Source organism: Rhamphochromis longiceps, linkage group LG10 (genome assembly GCF_057381845.1).
Source record: "Rhamphochromis longiceps isolate RC_006_pf linkage group LG10, R_longiceps_female_GT1.1, whole genome shotgun sequence".
In the NCBI taxonomy this organism is placed as follows: Eukaryota; Metazoa; Chordata; class Actinopteri; order Cichliformes; family Cichlidae; genus Rhamphochromis; species Rhamphochromis longiceps.
Window position 1 is genome coordinate 27,944,970 of NC_140566.1, and position 21,026 is coordinate 27,965,995.

The 21,026-nt window shown below is 42.6% G+C and overlaps 1 protein-coding gene and 1 long non-coding RNA gene across 6 annotated transcripts in view; one reads left to right on the plus strand and one right to left on the minus strand.

Moving 5' to 3' along the window:
- Positions 1-4,022, plus strand: part of LOC146661146 (uncharacterized) — a 34,921-nt gene extending 30,899 nt beyond the window's left edge. The window contains exon 4 of the long non-coding RNA XR_014913574.1: positions 831-4,022. This is a non-coding gene — a long non-coding RNA (uncharacterized LOC146661146). The remainder of the gene's footprint in view (positions 1-830) is intronic.
- ncam1a (neural cell adhesion molecule 1a) overlaps positions 1-21,026 on the minus strand; it is a 285,702-nt gene that overhangs the window by 5,815 nt on the left and 258,861 nt on the right. For 3 of the 5 annotated variants that reach the window (XM_085421212.1, XM_085421216.1, XM_085421213.1), the window contains 3 exons: positions 10,999-11,206; positions 7,855-7,971; positions 6,435-6,890 (listed from right to left, as the gene is read on the minus strand). In XM_085421212.1, the coding sequence (XP_085277338.1) occupies positions 6,435-6,890; positions 7,855-7,971; positions 10,999-11,206 (781 nt within the window). The remainder of the gene's footprint in view (positions 1-6,434; positions 6,891-7,854; positions 7,972-10,998; positions 11,207-21,026) is intronic. The other 2 variants (XM_085421215.1, XM_085421214.1) reach the window with 1 other exon arrangement.

Below are 21,026 nucleotides of genomic sequence, written 5' to 3' on the forward strand. Positions count from 1 at the left end.
CATCTTTTTATGATTCATTCAGTTGTTCCATTTTTGTTACCAATGAAAATATACCGACAACTCCTGGAGAACAAAAAGCATCTTTTCTTGTTTGTGTTTGTGGAATCAAGACTTATTTTCCCCCAAAGAGATTTATTATGTTGTAGAAGCCAGAACTGCATTGTGAAATCAATTTATAAAGTATTTTCCCCTTCCCGAGTTTTCATTTTCTTGCACAGTTCTCGCACTTACATGCTCATCAAAAACCTAAAACCAAAACATAATATTAGACAAAGACAACCCGAGTAAGTCCAGGATATAGTATTTTAATGATGCTTTCATGTATTACCTTGTTTTATGTGAAAAATGTAATTTTGGCCCTTTGTTAAATCCTGAATTAACTTTGATTAAATACATTTTTTGGAAAGCTGAGTTCAATTTCACTAGCTACACCCAGGAAAGATTACTGCCAGACCTGTTGGATCCAGCGTGTCTGTGTGACTGTGGCTTAAAAAATAAGGTCAGCTAAAAAAAAATAATCTCAAAAGGCAACACCTCATGCCACAATCTAAAGAAAAACAGCTGAGAAACAAAGTCATTGACATCTATCGGTTTGGAAAGGGTTAAAAAGCCATTTCTAAGGTTTTGGGACTCCAGAGAACCACAGTGAGAGCCATTGTCCACAATGGAGACAACATAACAGAATCCCAGGACTGGCTGGACAACCAAAATAGGGTCACAAAAGAACTCAGAATAACATCTTGAAGAGTTAAGTTCAGTCTTCACGATTAAACAAATAAAAAAATAAACTGGTGTTACGAACTTGCATGTCCATGTGTTTGTTTGTGCAGGTGTTGTGTCTTTTTATGTTAATTTAGCTGTGCCAGGGCCCTGCTCCGATCGGTGCGTGAATACACTGCCTCGACGTGACTGGTTCCAGCTGGAGGACCCGCCCATTAAAAGGAGGCTGGAGTACTACAGCGGAAGAGGTCCTCGCGTTTCTCCTCATGACCCAGCAGTATTCCTGTGGCAGCCGCTGGCTGCAGTGCGCTTAGAAGTTGTGGAAGTGGAGTGGGTAGGGGTGAGCTGCTGTTTCTTTTGATCACCCGTTTTCTCCTGTTTTGAGTTAGTTAAGGAGGTCAGACTCTGTCTTTATTTTTGACTTTGTTTTGGTAAGGTCAGGGGTGCGGGATTTGTGTAGATTTGTTTTGTTTATTGTTTTGGCCTTGGCTCACCCTGAAGTGTTGACACTCTCGTTTTGGTTCCTTTATTTCACATTGTAAATAAACCACATTGTAACTAACGGATTTGTTTCTTGTGGCTGCTTGGGTCTTGGGGGGGAAGCGAGTGCCTCACTCATGTTATTGCCTGGCCCTAGACGGGTCGTAACACTGGGCAAAAATGGCATCCATGGGAAAGTTCCAAGGTGAAAACCACTGCTGACCAAAAAGAACAAAAGAAGGAAAAACCCGCCAAACATCTTGATGATCCCTAAGGAATCAAAAGAACATCAGAGCAACAATCAAACATGGTGGTGGTAGTGTGACGATCTGGAGCTGCTTTGTTGCTTCAGGACCTGGACCACTTGCTGTAATTGATGCAACCATGAATTCTGCTCCCTACCATTAAATCCTGAAGGAGAATGTCTGGCCATCAAATGAGTTCGGGTTATTCAGCAGGACAATGATCCTAGACACACCAGCAAGCCTATAAAAAACTGCACTTTGTGTTTACTTGGGTTATCTTTGTCCATCCATTCACTAGCGCTTATCCTTTTCAGGGTACGCGCGGAGGGCGCTGGAGCCTATCCCAGCTGTCATAGTGCGAGAGGTAGGGTACACCCTGAATGGGTCGCCAGTCTGTCGCAGGGCTAATACATAGACAGAGACAACCAGTCGCACTCACATTCAACCCCCCCCCCCACACACACACACACACACCTATGGGCAATTTAGTGTTTCCAAGTAGGGATGGGTACCGGTGTCCATAAACATGACATAAACGGTAGTAACCAGACCGAAAAGCAGCGCACATTTCGGTGCTTTATTTCGGTGCTTTTTTTTCCTGAGCTGTGATACACTTTAGATTCTAGCCAATCATTTTACGTTTCCGAGGATAGTAGGCGGGGCCAGGTACGTACGTTCTGTTAGAGCAGAGCTACAGATTAAAAATGTCCAAGGCGAAGCGGTCAAAAGTCTGGCTGTACTTCACAGCAAAATATGCAAACTCAGCAGCAACAAGTGCTTTAAGCTGATACTGTGATACTGTCAAAGGAGGTAACACCTCAAATCCGATGAAACACCTGGCGACGCATAGCGTTTTTTTTAAAAGCCCAGAAATGCGCCGTATTTGATAGCTTGCTGCGAGACCTCACACCTAGCACATCTACTGCGGGTGGGTTGCCTGTTATGCAACATCCCCCAAAAACACGAAGAGGAGAGTCCTGGCCCCTAGCCCTGCCAGTGTAGCAGAAATGATGACGGATGATGGTGGCAGCAGCAGCCGTTCTTCTCTGCGTGAGTAGCTTAATGTTGTTCGTGTAATTTACGTTGAGTAGGCTAACCACGTTATTACATTAATGCATGTAAGGTGAACTAGCAAACATCATCATAGCTACATGCCGCTGTCTTCTTGTTTGATGGCAGATACTCCCTTCACCCTGGCTAAAAAGGCTAAAATGACCAAAGAAAAAGTGGAAAACAGTTAAACATGAGAGGTTTAGGACAAAGTTTGTGTGTTTTCCATTGTTTAAGCACTGCTTCCAGCCAAGAGTGATACCATATATGCCCCATAGCTGCAGAAAAGGCTAACATTGTTATATTTTTACAAAAAACAGCTGAACATGAGAGGTTTTTGGACCAATTTTGTGTTCTCCATTCTTTAAGCACCGGTTCGAGCACCGTTTGAGCACCGGCACCGTTTCAAAAGTACCGATTTGGCACCGGTATCGGATAAAACCTAAACGATACCCATCCCTATTTCCAAGTAACCTAACCCCACTGACTGCATGTCTTTGGACTGTGGGAGGAAGCTGGAGAACCCACGCAAACACGGGGAGAACATGCAAACTCTGGCTTATCTTTGTCAAATATCGAAATGTATTTGATTTTAAATATGTGACAAATATGCAAAAAAAGAAGAAATCAGGAAGGGGGAAATACTTTTTCACTGCACTATACAGGTTTGCGTTGTGCAATTAACTATATAAAAGGTTTAAACAACGATGTATTTTCTGCCATCTATTTCCACATTTTCACTATACTAATATTCCACACAGAGCTGCAGTCCATTGTTTGACATTAGCACTGTACTGTTGCTCATTCAAAATTCTGCCTATCCTATTAGAATGACCAATTAACCTAACAAGTGTGTCTTTAGACTCTGGGAGGAAGCCGGAGTATCCAGAGAGAACCCACGTGGGGACGGGGACAACAGGCTTGACATGCCAGCTGCGGTAATTGAACCCAGGACCTTCCTGGTAACAGGCGACAATGCTAACCACTTAAACCCTCTCTTCTATAATCAACTTGCTTCAACTTTTGACCTTTACGCAGTAGAATTCACATCTGTGAGTCATTTATGCAGTTACTCCAGTTTCAAGTTACTCTCAACTTCACTGAGAACCAAATTACTGATCATTGTGAGTCTAACTGTATTTCAAGCACGTGCAAGCTTCTAAAGAGCTATGCAGGGTATTAGTCACTTTTTAAAATCATTCTTACATCATCAGAAACTATTCACAAGTGCACAATTGTATTGGCTGTTGAGTCAAGGTCACATTAGACACATCATTAGATCAATGTTAAAGATACATTTAAAATCTAGGAATAATAATGAGTGTAAAACATCTATTAATAATGAATTCTTAAAGGTACATATTCTATAGTCTGCTCTTATTTCGTCTCTTCTGTTAAAATAAGTCCAGAGGAGGGCTCTACCGCTCAGATATCCAATAAACCCACAAGAAGTCTGACAAGACATTTTAGTGTTGGGATGCTGAAGAAGGATCACCACATAGATCAGTGGGAGAGCTGTGCTTCAGTCCTGTCAGAGTTATGAAGAAAAATCCCCCTGATGACAAGTTTGGTTTTATCAAGGTGATGTTGAGCTGACAAGAGCCCTGCTTCCAACTGCCTCTCAACTCCCCATACTTCATCACTGACATCTTCCTCTGGCCATCCAAGTGAGTAAAGTATGAGATGAAGAAGGCAGAGAAAGAGGAGTGGCTGTCAGCAAGCCTCTGTAATTTATCTTCTGCAGCTTCCTCGCCATACTCAGACTGTCAGAAAAATCAGGAGAGTCTGCAAACTCGTAGGGCCAAAACTCCAAATAATAACCTGTCATACCGCCACTGAAACGACAGCTTCTACAAGAATTGAGACAGAAAACAGAAGTGTCTGCGAGAAATTTGAGGGACTGACAGTTTTCTTTTGGCCTTCACCATCTATTATCTTATCACAATGAAGAGGACAGAGCACAGTAAAGCTGCTGCTTGGTGAATTTTTTAATTTACTTCAGCGATTTCAACTGAAAATTCTTCTGCCGAGTTCACTACACGAAGATTTCTTATGGCGCAGCAGGACTTGAACCCCAGCTATGGCAAACTAAGCACCATTAAGTGTATCACTTACAGTCTATTAATTGCACCTAGCTTAGGTTGTAGTCTCTGGCATTCACCTACTGCTGCTTGTTTTAAGAGGTCAATTAAAAACTACTTACAAAGACTGACATGTGATATATGATTTTAACACCGTAGGGATGAATTTAAAGCTTTTGATCATATTTTTCTGTTGCTTATGATAAAACAAGCACTCAGGGCTAGATTTAGAGTCCCGATATTTGCACAAAACTAAGGAAACAATTAAATCCTGTTTTAAACTGAGTCTAGCACTCGTAAGTTGGTACTTGTAAGTCTTTTTCACTCAAACTTGCATTTTGCTGTTTCACAAATGGCTTTAGAGCAAAGAAAACCTTTTAATTTAAAAATATAAACTTTTTAAAGCAATTTTAAATACTGTGATTTTACAGATTTTGCAATATGTTTACATCATCAGCTAATTTAATTTAAGTTGTAATCTTCTGTACATCAAAAAGAATTAGATGTAAGTTCCAGCCTTGATCTTGTTTGATTCCATTTCACCCATGTTGAGTGCACTGCTTCTCAGCTTTTACGAAGAAGCCAAAAACCAGAACACTAAGGAGTGGGAAACTCATGTGCATGCAGCTTAAAGCAGGAAAGACGTGTGCCTACAATGTTCAAGTAAATTTAACCATCTAACCCATTTACCATCGTCCAGCTATGAATGTTTCAAATACCTGCAGTCGGCACCAATAAAAATAAAAGCCCGGTTTAATGAACTGATTAAAATGACTGAATATATTTTTTGTATATTAGGACAGTGGGTGTTGCTAGATGCCCCAGAAGGTGAACAAAATGCATCATTCTCCTACAATCTGCCCATGATGATGAGGAATATGAGATGGCTTAGATGTATGGTAGGAGAAAATCTGTCTCTACTACGTGAATAAACAAACAGGTGGAGGAAGGTGGTGGATCTTGATTGATGACAGGCATGCTGGTAGCATGCTACACTGGTAGCATCCCAGTAGATCATTATCCTTGCTACCATTAAAGGAAAATTCCACTCTTGCATACTCCTAAAATTCATAATATTCTTGAATAATGTGCAATATAGTGTTAAAAACAATGGGTACATGTTTTAAAAAAGACTTAGGTTTACTACTCATGCAATGTTTGAAAATGTTTACAGCCAAAGCAGTTTTCTTTCTTTAAACTGGATAATTATTTTAACAGTTTTTGTCTTGAAATCTAGGTGTGCTGCAACTGTTGCTGCTGGAAATGTTTTTAACCTCAGCTGATACCAGTCAACAGCCCAGAATATTTTTAGGGAATAAAAAGACCCATCAAAACCTCCAGTAGGGGAGAACTACTTAAAAGCACTGAGTCATTTAGATTTACCTTTTTTTTAAAAAAATAAATAAATGTGGGATCTTTCACAATATAATAAAGAAAAAAAAAGAAGTTTTTAATCTCAGAAACATGATGGTTTGAGGCTTTGAGAATAATGTTTTTAAGATAAACACAAGTACAGTCATTTCCACTATGACTGCTATTTGGCTCCGTGCTTTGGCCTCTAACAGTTTATATTTATGACTGTGAATTGTCATTAAATAAATAGCAATGGAAAGACTTTAGGAAAATATCGAGACCAGGAAATAAATTTAAACTAATTAACAAGTTTTAAGGAATCAAATCTTGATCTAAAGCTGCCTGCTATTTTCTGCCACATGCCTGATGAGTGCAAAACTGCTTGGGGAAGTCTGATAATACATAAGTGGAATTTTTCCTTTGAAATGGAAGACTTATGAGCTAAAGGGATGCTATCAGGCTCAAAGAGATACTTGGAAAAATACAGATATGGAGGTGCTCATACTCATTTTGGGCTGGTGTGGTCGAGTCTGTGCACGGGGCATTAGGAACATCCTTGGTCGGGCCGTCTACTTGTGAGTCCTTATTCTGGGTGCTGTCAGGGGCTTTGACTGAGTCCCGCGGACTCTGTGGCCCATCAGCATTAGCAGAGGGTGGGCTGACTAGCTCTGATACAAGGGGTGTTGGGTCGGAAGATGCGGCAACTTTAGGGGTGTCGCTCAGGTCAACCAGAGGTCCAACATCAGGTTGGGGGTTAGATTTATGCGAATTGGCTGTAGGGCTGTTTTTAGGGTGAGACTTGGCATGGGCCACTTGGGTTGGGCTGGAGGTGTTGGTTGTTAGTGTGGTTCTCTCACTAGCAGGACTGCTTTGTGCCGTGCTAAAGCTCTCAGTAACTGAGTTAGCAGCTGTGGAGGACAGCAGATTTACCACCATCGGCGTGGTGTCTGCAGCAGCAGGCCTGTTTTGTGGGGAGAAGTGGGAAAAACAAGGTAGGAGAGGGAAAGATAGGGAGTTGGCACAGGGGAGGAAGCAGAGGGCAGAAAAGTGAGGGAATCAAGGACAACAAGGAAAATAAAAGAGGTAAAAGGAGAGTGCACGTCGGGGGATAAACAAAGCAGATTAGGTTTCTATTGTGCTGCAGTAAAATAAAAAAGAGACTACACAATCAAAATGTTAGCAACAAAATATTTGTAAGGGGAAAACATAAAACAATCCAACAATAAACTATAAAGGGAATGGAGGGAGTTTCAGGATTAAGATGCTCGGATGTCTTTCACAAGCAGTTTTCCCAGCAGAAGGCGGTGTTTGTTCATGCTTTGAATGTCTCTGAATGATTTATGCACCTTGGCAAACTCACTCAGAAGGAGATTCGACAGCGCTCGGCTTTGAAATGAGACGACTGAAGTTTCAACGACAATGTACTGTGATAATTGTTAAGTTGGTTGTTGCGCTTGTTGCTTCTTGTTGCAAAAATAACATTTGAATGGTTTGAAATTGTGCCAAAAAAAGGAAGTCAAGCAAATGTATTACTTTCAATATAAAATGGCAAAATCTGGAAAGTCTTAGTTAAGAGATGACCCAAAAATGCAGCGCCCTACAGCCTGCATCATGGTTCTGTGGCCGTGCATATAGACCAGCACTTGCAGAATCATTTCTATTGAGTGTTCACCGTAGGCAGTTAAGTGTGATGCGTCATACATGGTCATACATACTGTATAGACAGCGGGACATTTTAGCCTTGCATAAAAATGCTTACAGTGTAAATTACCAGCACTGCTCTGTGGTATGTATAACAGTCCTTACAAGAGAACTGGGTCAATATTTGAATGAAAGCTGGGCCGGACCAACATTATATTTGTAAAATGTTTCTGCTCAGAGCAAACCAATGATTTGCTTAATCTCTCTGTACTCTTGACACTCACTCAGGTTCTGTCAATGGCGTGGTCTCGTTGGGCTCAGTGGCACCTCCTCCTTCTTGGTTTGGAGTGTTTTCTTCCTCTGTTCTCACTTCAACAATAGGCTCCTTACACTCATCTTTGCTGTTATCCAAAGGAAATATTGTTACCAGGGTAATGAATTAAGTGCACTTAACTAGGTGTGTTATTTTTCAATCCTACAAAGAGAAAAATCTGGCAGTAACAATGTCAAATGAACAGGTTAATTTTAGTCAACTAAAACATACAAAAACCCGTCAAACGCACTCACCCTATCATCCTCTTTGATCATCTTCCACCTGCACTGACCTGTAAGCTCTGATTGGTGGTTTTCCCTGAGGCCTTGTGTTATCATCACACTGCTCTCTGATTGTGCTGAGCTGTGTGCATTGCTGGGACTGACCTGTTTAAACGCAGGGTGCTAAATAACGCTATAACTCTCACGATGCACTTTCACTAAATTTGTTTTGTGCGAGCTGTCAGAGCTGAAATATTTATTTGTTGCATTCGGAGCTGGCGAGATGACGGACAGTTCGACGCATAGAACAAAATGTTTGATCAAACACAGGCGAACATGCAGTAACTGCATTTCAGCGCCATTAAATATTTACAGTTGGTGCTGAATAATTGAGGGAATTTCCCTAAGAATAAAATATAAAGATTTGCCTGCTTTCACTTTAGCTCAGCACCTTGGGAATTTGCTCTTTTGTCTCAAACTCGTGGGCAAAGACTTAAAAACATGTTTTTAGTGTGTACTTACATACATCTACCCAGGAATCAATGGAGTCTAATAAGCCCTCATACAGGGAGTGCAGAATTATTAGGCAAATGAGTATTTTGTCCACATCATCCTCTTCATGCATGTTGTCTTACTCCAAGCTGTATAGGCTCGAAAGCCTACTACCAATTAAGCATATTAGGTGATGTGCATCTCTGTAATGAGAAGGGGTGTGGTCTAATGACATCAACACCCTATATCAGGTGTGCATAATTATTAGGCAACGTCCTTTCCTTTGGCAAAATGGGTCAAAAGAAGGACTTGACAGGCTCAGAAAAGTAAAAAATAGTGAGATATCTTGCAGAGGGATGCAGCGGTCTCAAAATTGCAAAGCTTCTGAAGCGTGATCATCGAACAATCAAGCGTTTCATTCAAAATAGTCAACAGGGTCGCAAGAAGCGTGTGGAAAAACCAAGGCACAAAATAACTGCCCATGAACGTCAAGCGTGCAGCTGCCAAGATGCCACTTGCCACCAGTTTGGCCATATTTCAGAGCTGCAACATCACTGGAGTGCCCAAAAGCACAAGGTGTGCAATACTCAGAGACATGGCCAAGGTAAGAAAGGCTGAAAGACGACCACCACTGAACAAGACACACAAGCTGAAACGTCAAGACTGGGCCAAGAAATATCTCAAGACTGGTTTTTCTAAGGTTTTATGGACTGATGAAATGAGAGTGAGTCTTGATGGGCCAGATGGATGGGCCCGTGGCTGGATTGGTAAAGGGCAGAGAGCTCCAGTCCGACTCAGACGCCAGCAAGGTGGAGGTGGAGTACTGGTTTGGGCTGGTATCATCAAAGATGAGCTTGTGGGGCCTTTTCGGGTTGAGGATGGAGTCAAGCTCAACTCCCAGTCCTACTGCCAGTTTCTGGAAGACACCTTCTTCAAGCAGTGGTACAGGAAGAAGTCTGCATCCTTCAAGAAAAACATGATTTCCATGCAGGACAATGCTCCATCACACGCGTCCAAGTACTCCACAGCATGGCTGGCAAGAAAGGGTATAAAAGAAGAAAAACTAATGACATGGCCACCTTGTTCACCTGATCTGAACCCCATTGAGAACCTGTGGTCCATCATCAAATGTGAGATTTACAAGGAGGGAAAACAGTACACCTCTCTGAACAGTGTCTGGGAGGCTGTGGTTGCTGCTGCACGCAATGTTGATGGTGAACAGATCAAAACACTGACAGAATCCATGGATGGCAGGCTTTTGAGTGTCCTTGCAAAGAAAGGTGGCTATATTGGTCGCTGATTTGTTTTGTTTTTGAATGTCAGAAATGTATATTTGTGAATGTGGAGATGTTATATTGGTTTCACTTCCAGAAACATTCAGCTTTGATATTAATGAGTTTTTTGGGTTCATTGAGAACATGGTTGTTGTTCAATAATAAAATTATTCCTCAAAAATACAACTTGCCTAATAATTCTGCACTCCCTGTACTAACAGCTCTTTTAATAACCTGGTCGCAAAATAAAACTATTATTTCAGATTTGTATAAGTTAAAAAAAGAAATTTGGCTGACTTAAACAAGTAGTTTCAGTCTGCTTAGTTAGATTAAACCAATGTCTTTTCATCGTAGTACATCAGATACTGTTGTTCTGTCAGATACTGCTGGCCTCACAGAAATACACATTAGTGGTGCTTTAGGATGGGTGTTCAGTGCACTGGTTAACAATCCAGCTGTTAAAGAGTGATAAAATCTACAAGTTTCTCAGCTCTGAGACATGTCCTGCTTTGTTTTGCCTTGTTATCACTCCATTACTGGTTTCTTTTGTAACTGACATTTTATTGTGCGTTCACCCGCTGATTCCATTTCAGTTTAATACTTGCTGGGTAAGGTTTAGGACCCAAAACTACTAAAACAGAGTTATTCTGCTCCTTAATAAAATGAATCCTTCACCCTGAAAAAACAATAGTCGAGGTTTTTTTTTTTAACAGGCATCCACGTGTGATTGGAACAGAGACTTTTCTTATCTTTGCTGTAACCAGGTGGACTTGGCACTGAAGCCAGTGGTTACCTTGTGAAGAGAAAATGCCAGCAATGCCGACCAAAGTAAAGTGAGCTGAATAAGCACATCTTTACTGGCTTTATTCTAAAGTTATATAAATAATAAGCATTGATTTGTATTTATGGTTCAAAAGATAACTTTAAGCCCTTTAAGTATTTATTCTGTTTTTTAGCTCTGCCTTCTTCTCAGTCAGCTCCTGAGAAATATGTTGATATTTGCTGCAAGTCCAACAGCTACACTCTAACTTAGGTTCTCTGATGATGGGTATTTTTGAAAATGTGCTAATTCTCTGTAGGCACACCACAAATAATCTGTGTTCCAGTCAAAAGATGACGCTTGCTTACGTGAATGCCGCCTTGCCCTCCTCGATGTCCTTGCTCTTTGCGCCTGGGCCAGCTTTCCCACAGAAGTTAACAGCAATGCACATGAGGAGCCCGCACTTGTTGAGGAAATAGCAGGTGACATCCACGCCCACCAGCAGCAGGAAAAAGACAACAATAAGGATGCCTACGATGGCCCCGGTGCCCATGCCTGAGCCACCACCCATGGCGTCTGAAGGGACAAAGACAGGTAGAGGGGATATACAAGCAAAACAGGCAGAAGAGGAGAAGAGGGTTCAAATATAGAGAAGAGGGGATGGGAAGGAAGTTAGAAAGAGAGAGGGAGAGAGAGATGATGAGGAATGCAATCAGGCTTTTAATACAGTGCTTCAGGTTTCAGTCAAAACCTCAGATGTGTGTCGCTCTTTTCAGAGGAAAGCTGAAATGGTGCAAGAGGGACCAACATAATTTCTAACAACTTTATATCTGTTCTTGACATCCCCGGTGGCCGAAACACTATGTTCAATTTCATACAGAATCACAGAAATTGCAAAGACAAAAACAAATCAAAACAAATGCAAACAAACAAAACTATCGGTAGCCTTTCGAGGGCTTCTAGGCATATTCTTGTTCTTGTCACTAGGCGTTTCATAATAGGCTTGTAACACATTTATAGACATTTGTGGACTGACTATTAATATTTGTGCCTGAGGTGTCAATATGGCACCATTAAATATAAATATAAATGCAATACACTACATTGCATATGTGGCGCCCTGAGTATTTTGAGCATTAAGAACAAGTCTCAGATGTGTTCCTTATGTGTTCGTGCCCACCCCCCATCATCATTTTTTTGCTATTTGTTGTGACAATAATTTGCATCATAACACAGAGCGAAAAGCTCATTTGCTCCCACCTGATGTGATGTGAGGGCGGTATTTAGTTTCGCCAGTAGGTGGCAGTGGCGGCTCAGCCAAACGGGTAACTGGCAAAATAATCCTTCACAAAAGTAACGCAGGCCAGTTATTACAATGGAAGCCGCCAGTAACACTGAATTGTTTTGCTGTGTTTCAGGTGAGAGCAATATACGAGAACTACATACATTTATGTAAAGTTGATGCTTATTTAACATGTTTGGAGTGTAATTCTTGTTTATATGGTGTTTAATGTGAGCGAATAAGGGAGTTGTTTCACGTTATCTGTGGGTAATCCTAGTAACATTTGTGCGCTAGCTAAGTCATGTTAGCCTCCTGCATTAATCTCTGTAACGTGTTGTTCCATCAGTAAGGTGAAAGGAAACTGTTAGCGGGTTTCAGTTAAAGTTATAGGAAATAGACCAGCCAGTACATGTTATGTTGTCTATTGTGTACTGGTCATTTTCTCTGTGTGTTAAGGGCTGATTAATACGTGGCCATTACACGTAATGCCACAAAAGTAACGCAGGCCAGTTATTACAATGGAAGCCGCCAGTAACACTGAATTGTTTTGCTGTGTTTCAGCGCAATAAATCTTCATGTGCACCTGAATGAACCCTGTCGTCCTTCAGTGTGTAACATAATTTGGCGAGCCAGCCAGGAGCAGATTTCCTGCTCCAGACAAGAACCTAGAACACGTTAAATCAACATCTGGTAAAGATGGAACAACTACAGGATGAGATCAGCACAGCCTTGTGGACACTTGGGAAACCCGAACTCACCAAGGTATGCCAGCATCTTAAGTGCAGCGAACCAGCAGGGGTGGGTTTTAAAGGACAGTCCCGACGTGCTCTGATTCGGCTGGCAGAAAGTACTCTGGACGAGATTGAAAAAACAGAGGAATCTGAAGTGTTTCAGCAGTTCATCCGTGATCTCCAGTCATTCATACAGTCATTACAAGAACATCCTGTAGCTGAAGTGAAGATACAACGAGCAGAGCTCAGTGAGATAGAAAAACTGAAACAAGAGTACAGTCAGCTCCAACAAGCTCAAGCAGAAGCACGACGTGTTCTGGAAGAAAAAATTGAAGCGTTGGGGACCGAGTTTAGAGGTGCAGCTGGGATAAGTGAAAAACAAGTAAGTCAGCTTGCACCCTTTACTACACCAGAAGTGACTCTGAGAAAAGACTTTCGGATCTGGGGTCAGATCGGGGAAGCAGGACAAAAAGACAAGTTATCTTTCACTAGCTTGACCAACCAAATTGATTCCGGGCTTAAGAAAGGCTACTCAGAGACTGAAATCATTGAAGCTGTGATTAAGGCAGTAAGCCCTGGCCTTCACCTTCGAGACTTGCTGGAAGTGAAGCGTGACCTCACACTTCCCACACTAAGAACTATATTACGGGGACATTACAAAGTAGACTCGTCAGCTGACCTGCTCCATCAACTCATGAGCATATCTCAAGACCCCAAAGAATCTGCTCAGTGCTTTCTGTTCAGGGCAATAGAACTCAGAGAGAAATTGCTCTGGAAGTCTGGTGATGACGATGAAGGGGAGCAGTTCAGCCCAGACTTAATTCAGCGCAAGTTCCTGCGCTCATTAGAGACTGGCCTCCTCAGTGAAGCCGTGAAGTTTCAGTTAAAGCCTTATCTTAGCAACTACCAAGTAACAGATGAGGTTCTAATTGAGAAGATAAATGAAGCAGCCAGCCTTGAATTAGAGCGACAAAATAAACTGAGGAGAAATACTACAGTAAAAACACCAAGGATAAATGAGGTACACACAGAGTCACAGCACAACCACACTCAGCCACCTTTGAACAGTGAACCAGACAGAAAGGATGAAACCCAGACAAAGGGGGGTGAAGGAGGTGCCACAAAGAAAAAGCAAGGACAGAATAAGGGCCTGGATTCAGAGACAGCTAAGCTGATTGAAGGCCTGAAAGCTGATGTGCTTGAAGTAAAGAAAATGTTTAATGAGACTTTGGAAGCAACAAAAGTAAGGTCAAGTATGGACAGTCGGTTCTCTCCTACAACAAGACGTGCTAGAGGTTGCCAAATGTGCAGAGAGGCTCAGCTTGGTGATCTGTGTAGACACTGCTATCGCTGTGGTCAGGAGGGTCACCTTTCCCGAGGGTGCAGGCAGGCTAGGATCACCCAGGGAAACGGGAGGGGGCTACTGAGCCGGGACCCACAGTAGCCCACTCATCACCCAGGTCCCAGGTAAATCCTGTCTATGGGCAAGACACCCCGCATCAACAAGCACCACAAAATGACTTCACACGCACTGAAACTGGCCCCAAAGAGCCAAACAGCTACAAATTGACAAGTGACACATCTAATGGTTATATACCCTCACAACGGCAAACCAAGCTCATCAGTCTCATTGGGAAAAGATGCACAGTTCAGTGCCACCTAGATAAGGTACCAGTAGAGGCCCTGTGGGACACTGGAGCTCAGGCAAGTCTGATTAACAATGAATGGCGAGAACAACACCTACCACACAGCACTGTCAGGCCACTTGCTGAGCTGTTGGGAACAGAACCTCTAGTGGCTTTAGCAGCTAATGGTAGTGAAATCCCATATGATGGGTGGGTAGAGACAGAATTCTATTTGGACTGTAACCCTGAAAATTGTCTTCTAGTCCCAATGCTTGTATCCAGTGACCCCAATGTTGCACAACTGCCCATTATTGGATTTAATGTAATAGAGGAAGTTGTGAGTAAATGGGGCAAGCGACAACCAAGCTCACGCAACGTTCGGAAAATCAGCCAAATCCTTTCAGTATCAGTACACACTGCTAAATCAGTACTAAAACTATTGCAGTCACCAGACCAAAACCAAAGTGTGGGCACAGTATTGGCAGGAAAGAGGGGACTATGTCTCGCTGCTGAACAGATTACCACCACATATGTCCGTGCACACATTGGAGCCCAGTTTTCAGGACAGAGTCTGTTATTTGTCCCGAATGAACCATCACAGTTGTCTGAGGGTCTTGTCATCCAAGAGGGACTGGTCACCATAATGGAGGGCAGGTCAGTGTACATCCCAGTCGCGATAGCTAATACCAACAAGCGGGATGTCAACTTAATCCCTCACACTGTTCTGGGACATCTGGAAGAAATAAAAGCAGTGTACCCCATCACCCCTGAAAAGACACAAGACTCAGTGGAGCAGGTTTCATCACAGCCTCCTATACAGGTGAATGAGGTTATGAACACACCCTCCTCCAGCCATAAGCCACCTCAGTGGGACCCTCCAGTTAAGTTGGACCATCTCAGTGAAAATGAACAACAAACGGTGAGACAGCTGTTAAGAGAGGAATGTCATGCTTTTGCTTATGATGATAAAGATGTTGGGTGCATCCCCAGTTTAAACATGCACATCACATTGCATGACACAACACCTGTTCGAAAAACCTACATATCTGTGCCAAAGCCTCTGCACCAAGAGGTGAAAGACTATCTTCAAGACCTGCTGAACCGTGGGTGGATTTCAGAGTCTAGGTCACCCTACTCATCTCCAATCGTCTGCGTTCGGAAGAAGTCAGGTGAATTGAGATTGTGCTGTGATTACAGGGAACTCAACCGGAAGTCAGTACCAGACAGACACCCAATTCCCAGAATTCAGGATATGCTAGATTCCCTTCATGGCAGCTCCTGGTTCTCTGTTCTTGATCAGGGGAAAGCATACCATCAGGGGTTCCTGGACCCTGAAAGTCGCCCCCTGACAGCCTTCATCACACCTTGGGGCTTGTACCAGTGGAACCGCATACCCTTTGGCCTCAGCTCAGCCCCAGCAGAGTTTCAGCGGAGCATGGAGGACTGTTTAAGGGGACTGCGGGATGTAATCTGTCAGCCATATTTGGACGACAACCTAGTCCACTCTACTTCATTTGATACTCATCTTGAACACATCAGAGCCGTCCTTCAGAGATACCAAAAACATGGTGTCAAACTCAGCCCACAGAAATGTGACATCTTCAAGAAAAAGGTACGTTTCCTTGGTCGGATGGTGTCCGAAGAGGGATATACCATGGACCCAGCGGAAATAGTCCCTGTACAAGCTCTGAGAGACAAACCACCATCCACAGTGGGGGAACTGAGTCGGGTCCTAGGATTCCTGTCCTACTATAGATCCTATATCCCAAACTTTTCAAAAGTGGCAAAACCCCTGTACCAGTTGCTGACACTGCCTCCAGATAAAGCACCGCCACCAGTGCCCAGGGCAAAGGGGAAAGTGGTTAAGACAAAACCGAAAGGTCGACCACCGCCTAACACACCCATTAAATGGACTGAGAGCCATCAAAATGCCCTAAATGAGTTGACTGACTGTCTAACACAGCCACCTATTCTGGGTTACCCTGATTTCTCAGAGCCCTTTGTACTCCATTGTGATGCCTCACAACAGGGCCTGGGAGCTGTGTTATATCAAAAGCAAGCAGGCAAGATGAAGGTCATTGCATATGGCTCAAGGACATTAACACCCCCTGAGAAAAACTATCATATGCATTCGGGAAAGCTGGAATTCTTGGCTTTAAAATGGGCAGTCTGTGAACGCTTTCGGGACTACCTATATTACGCCCCACATTTTGTTGTCTACACAGACAATAACCCTTTGACATATGTCCTTACGACAGCAAAGCTGAACGCCACAGGCCACCGCTGGGTGAGTGAACTGGCTGACTTCAACTTTACTATCAAATACCGGCCAGGGAAGAAAAATGCTGATGCAGATGGCCTATCCCGCTTACCACTAAACATTGAGCAGTATATGGCACAGTGCACATCAGAAGTCAAACAGGGTGTCGCTAGAGCTGCTGTTGAAAGTGCAGTATTGCAGAGGGAGAATCTGCTGCATGAAACTGTTGTTGTCAGCCTGAGTGCCGTCAGTTTAGTGCAAGACGCGGTCACACTGTCTGCTGGAAAGTCTCTGTCACCCGAGGAAATCCGAGTGAGTCAGGAGAAAGATCCCATCATCAGTCGCTTTTTACAACACAAAATCAACAACTACTTACCAAAAGGTCGTGCCCTAACAGCAGAACCCCCTGATGTCAGAATCTTGCTGAGGCAGTGGAGCAGAGTGCACATAAATGATGATGGGGTCCTCTATAGGAGAGTGAGAGGCAGAGACCAGCTTCTTCTCCCTAAAGAGCATCGTGACACTGTGTTCAGGGAACTGCACAAAGAGATGGGACATTTGGGGGCAGAAAGAACTCTGTGTTTAATAAGGGACAGGTTCTACTGGCCTCGAATGCAAAACGATGTGGAGCATTTTGTAATGCATGCCTGCGAATGCCTCAAGAGAAAGCGGCCAAGTAAGATTACCAGGGCCCCACTGACCACCATTACAACGACATTCCCATTTGAGCTTGTGTCCATAGACTTTTTGCACCTTGAGACTTGTAAACAGGGATATGAGTACATATTGGTAGTGATGGACCACTTCACACGTTTTGCACAAGCTTATGCAACAAAAAACAAATCTGCAAAAACAGTGGTGGATAAGGTCTTCAATCACTTTGCTCTGAACTTTGGTTTCCCAGCACGAATCCACCATGACATGGGCAGGGAATTTGAGAATCAGATGTTTTCCCAGTTGCAAAAAGTCTGTGGTTTACGTGGCTCTCACACTACCCCATACCATCCACAAGGAAATGGGCAAGTGGAGCGTTTCAACAGAACTTTGTTGTCCATGTTGAGAACACTAACTGACCTTGAAAAAGCAGACTGGAAGGAATCATTGACAAAAGTGGTGCACGCCTACAACTGCACTCGGAATGAGGCTACTGGGTTTTCCCCGTACTATTTGTTGTTTGGCCGTACTCCAAGACTCCCTATAGACATCTTGTTCAACTTGCCTTCACAGGAACAGCAATTAAGCTACGAGGAGTATGTGACAAAATGGCAATCCCGAATGAAGGAGGCCTATGAGATTGCATCTATGGCAGCCCAGAAAGAAGCTTCAAGAGGTAAACAGTATTACAACCGTAAGATCTACGGAGCTCAACTTCATCCGGGGAACAGAGTCCTGCTCCGCAACCTCAAGGAGAGAGGAGGCCCAGGCAAGCTTCGGTCATACTGGGAGGATACAGTGTATGTGGTGGTGAGTCAAAAAAGCCCTGACATCCCAGTTTACGAGATCAAGCCAGAGAGGGGAGGAAAAAGCCGCACAGTACACAGGAACCTGTTGCTTCCATGTGACAGTCTACCTGTGGAAAATCCACACAGACAGGAGCAAAACGAAAGAAGAAAAAGCCTGAGACAAAAAACGGTAGAAGCTCAACAACAGCTACTACAACAAGACACAGACGTAGAGAGTGAGGATGAGGGTGAGCTTGTGTGGAGGTTTCCACAGCAAAACAGTACCACCACCATTATCCCTCCAACCCTGGAATCTCTGGTGGGTGAACAACAACTGGGGGAGCCTCAAACAGCTGACTTCGACCCTTTCTTACAGGACCACAGAGAGATACACGAACCTGAGTTGCAGACAGCAGAGCAACATTACAACCACCAGGAGTCACAGGATGAACAACAAGATGAGCAAGGAGACAGTGACTCCAACAGTGAACAAGGGTTGTCACCTGTCCTCAGACACCCCAAGAGAGAGCGACGTCAGCCCAAAATGCTGACATATGATATATTAGGACAACCCACAGTCAGACAAGCTGATATGGACAGTGTTAAGATGGGAGCTATTTGCACCCAGAGACTGTGGAGGCCTTGGTGGCCTGAAGATATACCAGCAAGGTGTGAGAGACAGTAATAAGAAACTGATCCAAAATGAAGACATTTACATGAACATTGTGACAAGCAGAATAGAGCAAATGTAGCACCAACAGACAATGGACAGAATCTAACATTCATTCTTATGGTGTGTGCTAACTTGTCACATGCTGAACGTATGATGATGATGACCATCTGTAAAAGATGCCTTGATATGTAAACAAAGTTAAGTGTGGTAACAGACTAGTGTATTGTTGGCCGAATATTGAGTCTGGTTACAGTCAGAAATTCAGAGTAACAGGATGAACTTGTTTACTAACCTTGAGGGAGAAAAATGGTTACTTGGCACAACATGATTCATGATTAGCTTCTACCATGACTTTTAATTTGCTGAATGCAAATTGTTGAATTGCAATGTTTCATTGAACAGATGTCAGAAGCATGTGTAACCATAATTGTTACCCAGGGATAGGTATACTAATAGTACACAAGAAATGTACTGACAACAGCAAACATGTTCAAAGAGTTTAGGAAAAAATTTCTTTCTTTCTTTTTTTTATTAAGCAGGGGAGGGTGTGGCGCCCTGAGTATTTTGAGCATTAAGAACAAGTCTCAGATGTGTTCCTTATGTGTTCGTGCCCACCCCCCATCATCATTTTTTTGCTATTTGTTGTGACAATAATTTGCATCATAACACAGAGCGAAAAGCTCATTTGCTCCCACCTGATGTGATGTGAGGGCGGTATTTAGTTTCGCCAGTAGGTGGCAGTGGCGGCTCAGCCAAACGGGTAACTGGCAAAATAATCCTTCACAAAAGTAACGCAGGCCAGTTATTACAATGGAAGCCGCCAGTAACACTGAATTGTTTTGCTGTGTTTCAGGTGAGAGCAATATACGAGAACTACATACATTTATGTAAAGTTGATGCTTATTTAACATGTTTGGAGTGTAATTCTTGTTTATATGGTGTTTAATGTGAGCGAATAAGGGAGTTGTTTCACGTTATCTGTGGGTAATCCTAGTAACATTTGTGCGCTAGCTAAGTCATGTTAGCCTCCTGCATTAATCTCTGTAACGTGTTGTTCCATCAGTAAGGTGAAAGGAAACTGTTAGCGGGTTTCAGTTAAAGTTATAGGAAATAGACCAGCCAGTACATGTTATGTTGTCTATTGTGTACTGGTCATTTTCTCTGTGTGTTAAGGGCTGATTAATACGTGGCCATTACACGTAATGCCACAAAAGTAACGCAGGCCAGTTATTACAATGGAAGCCGCCAGTAACACTGAATTGTTTTGCTGTGTTTCAGCGCAATAAATCTTCATGTGCACCTGAATGAACCCTGTCGTCCTTCAGTGTGTAACACATACATATTTTACAATAAGAAAAAATGCCTCGAAAACTGCATGAGGAGCAAATAAATTGCAATGACAGTCTACTAGGATATATTACAACACAGGAAAACAATGTTGTAGCAGAATATTCTATGTGTACTCATAGTTTTAGCAATTCACTTTTTTTTTTAAACACCCGCCCAATCATTTTACCAGTTTCAATCAAACTTTCTTTGGAAATGTGAAGGTTATGAAGGGTTACCTGAGCAGCATGTGTGAGCAGCCAACACATTTCTAATTCAGCTCTGAAGGCAGAGTACAAATACAAGTCATTTTCTCCTACAGATTATTTGAATAAACAAACGCACATGCAGATTATAGAGAGAATGGTATAAAGATGGATTTTGGAGGTCAAGGCCAGCTTAGACAGCTACATTTACTACCTTTTTTATCATTGTGTGCAACCTGCTGCAAAAAGCACGGAGCATGCATTGTCGTAGTGACCTCAGTCTGTGAATTAGCGCATCACACCTTTTATTAATGCTTAATTAATAATTAACAAATTGATTGACATTTTATGTAAATTGCAATTGTTTCAGAGATTCAACTTAGAGCCACAGAATTCATGCCAGTGCAACTTCACTGCACACTATGACTTACTGGATTTCAACGTTCTTCTGGAAGAAACAATAGATCTGATTGATAACAGCAACAGAATAATGGAGAAACTGTATAATTGTTAAGAAAAGAATAAACTGTAATGCTTTGGATAAATAAAAGAATAAAGAATAAAAGGGATTCACTACTCCACTGAAAAAATGTGGATAAGTTAAACTAACAGAAAAAAACAGAAAAGACAAAATAATAATTAAAAAAAAAACACATATTTCCTTGACTGAGGTAATCACAGTAAGCAGGATTCGTGGTAACCAGGTATAACAAGATTTCTTGTAATAGTCAGTGGACACTTAAAGACATAAAGACAGGCCTCCCTCAACTCGCATTTGGCTTCTTACTGAGACTGTGAGAAACAAAAAGCAATCTCTGCTTGTTCATCCAATGAACTTAATGTTGTTCAAC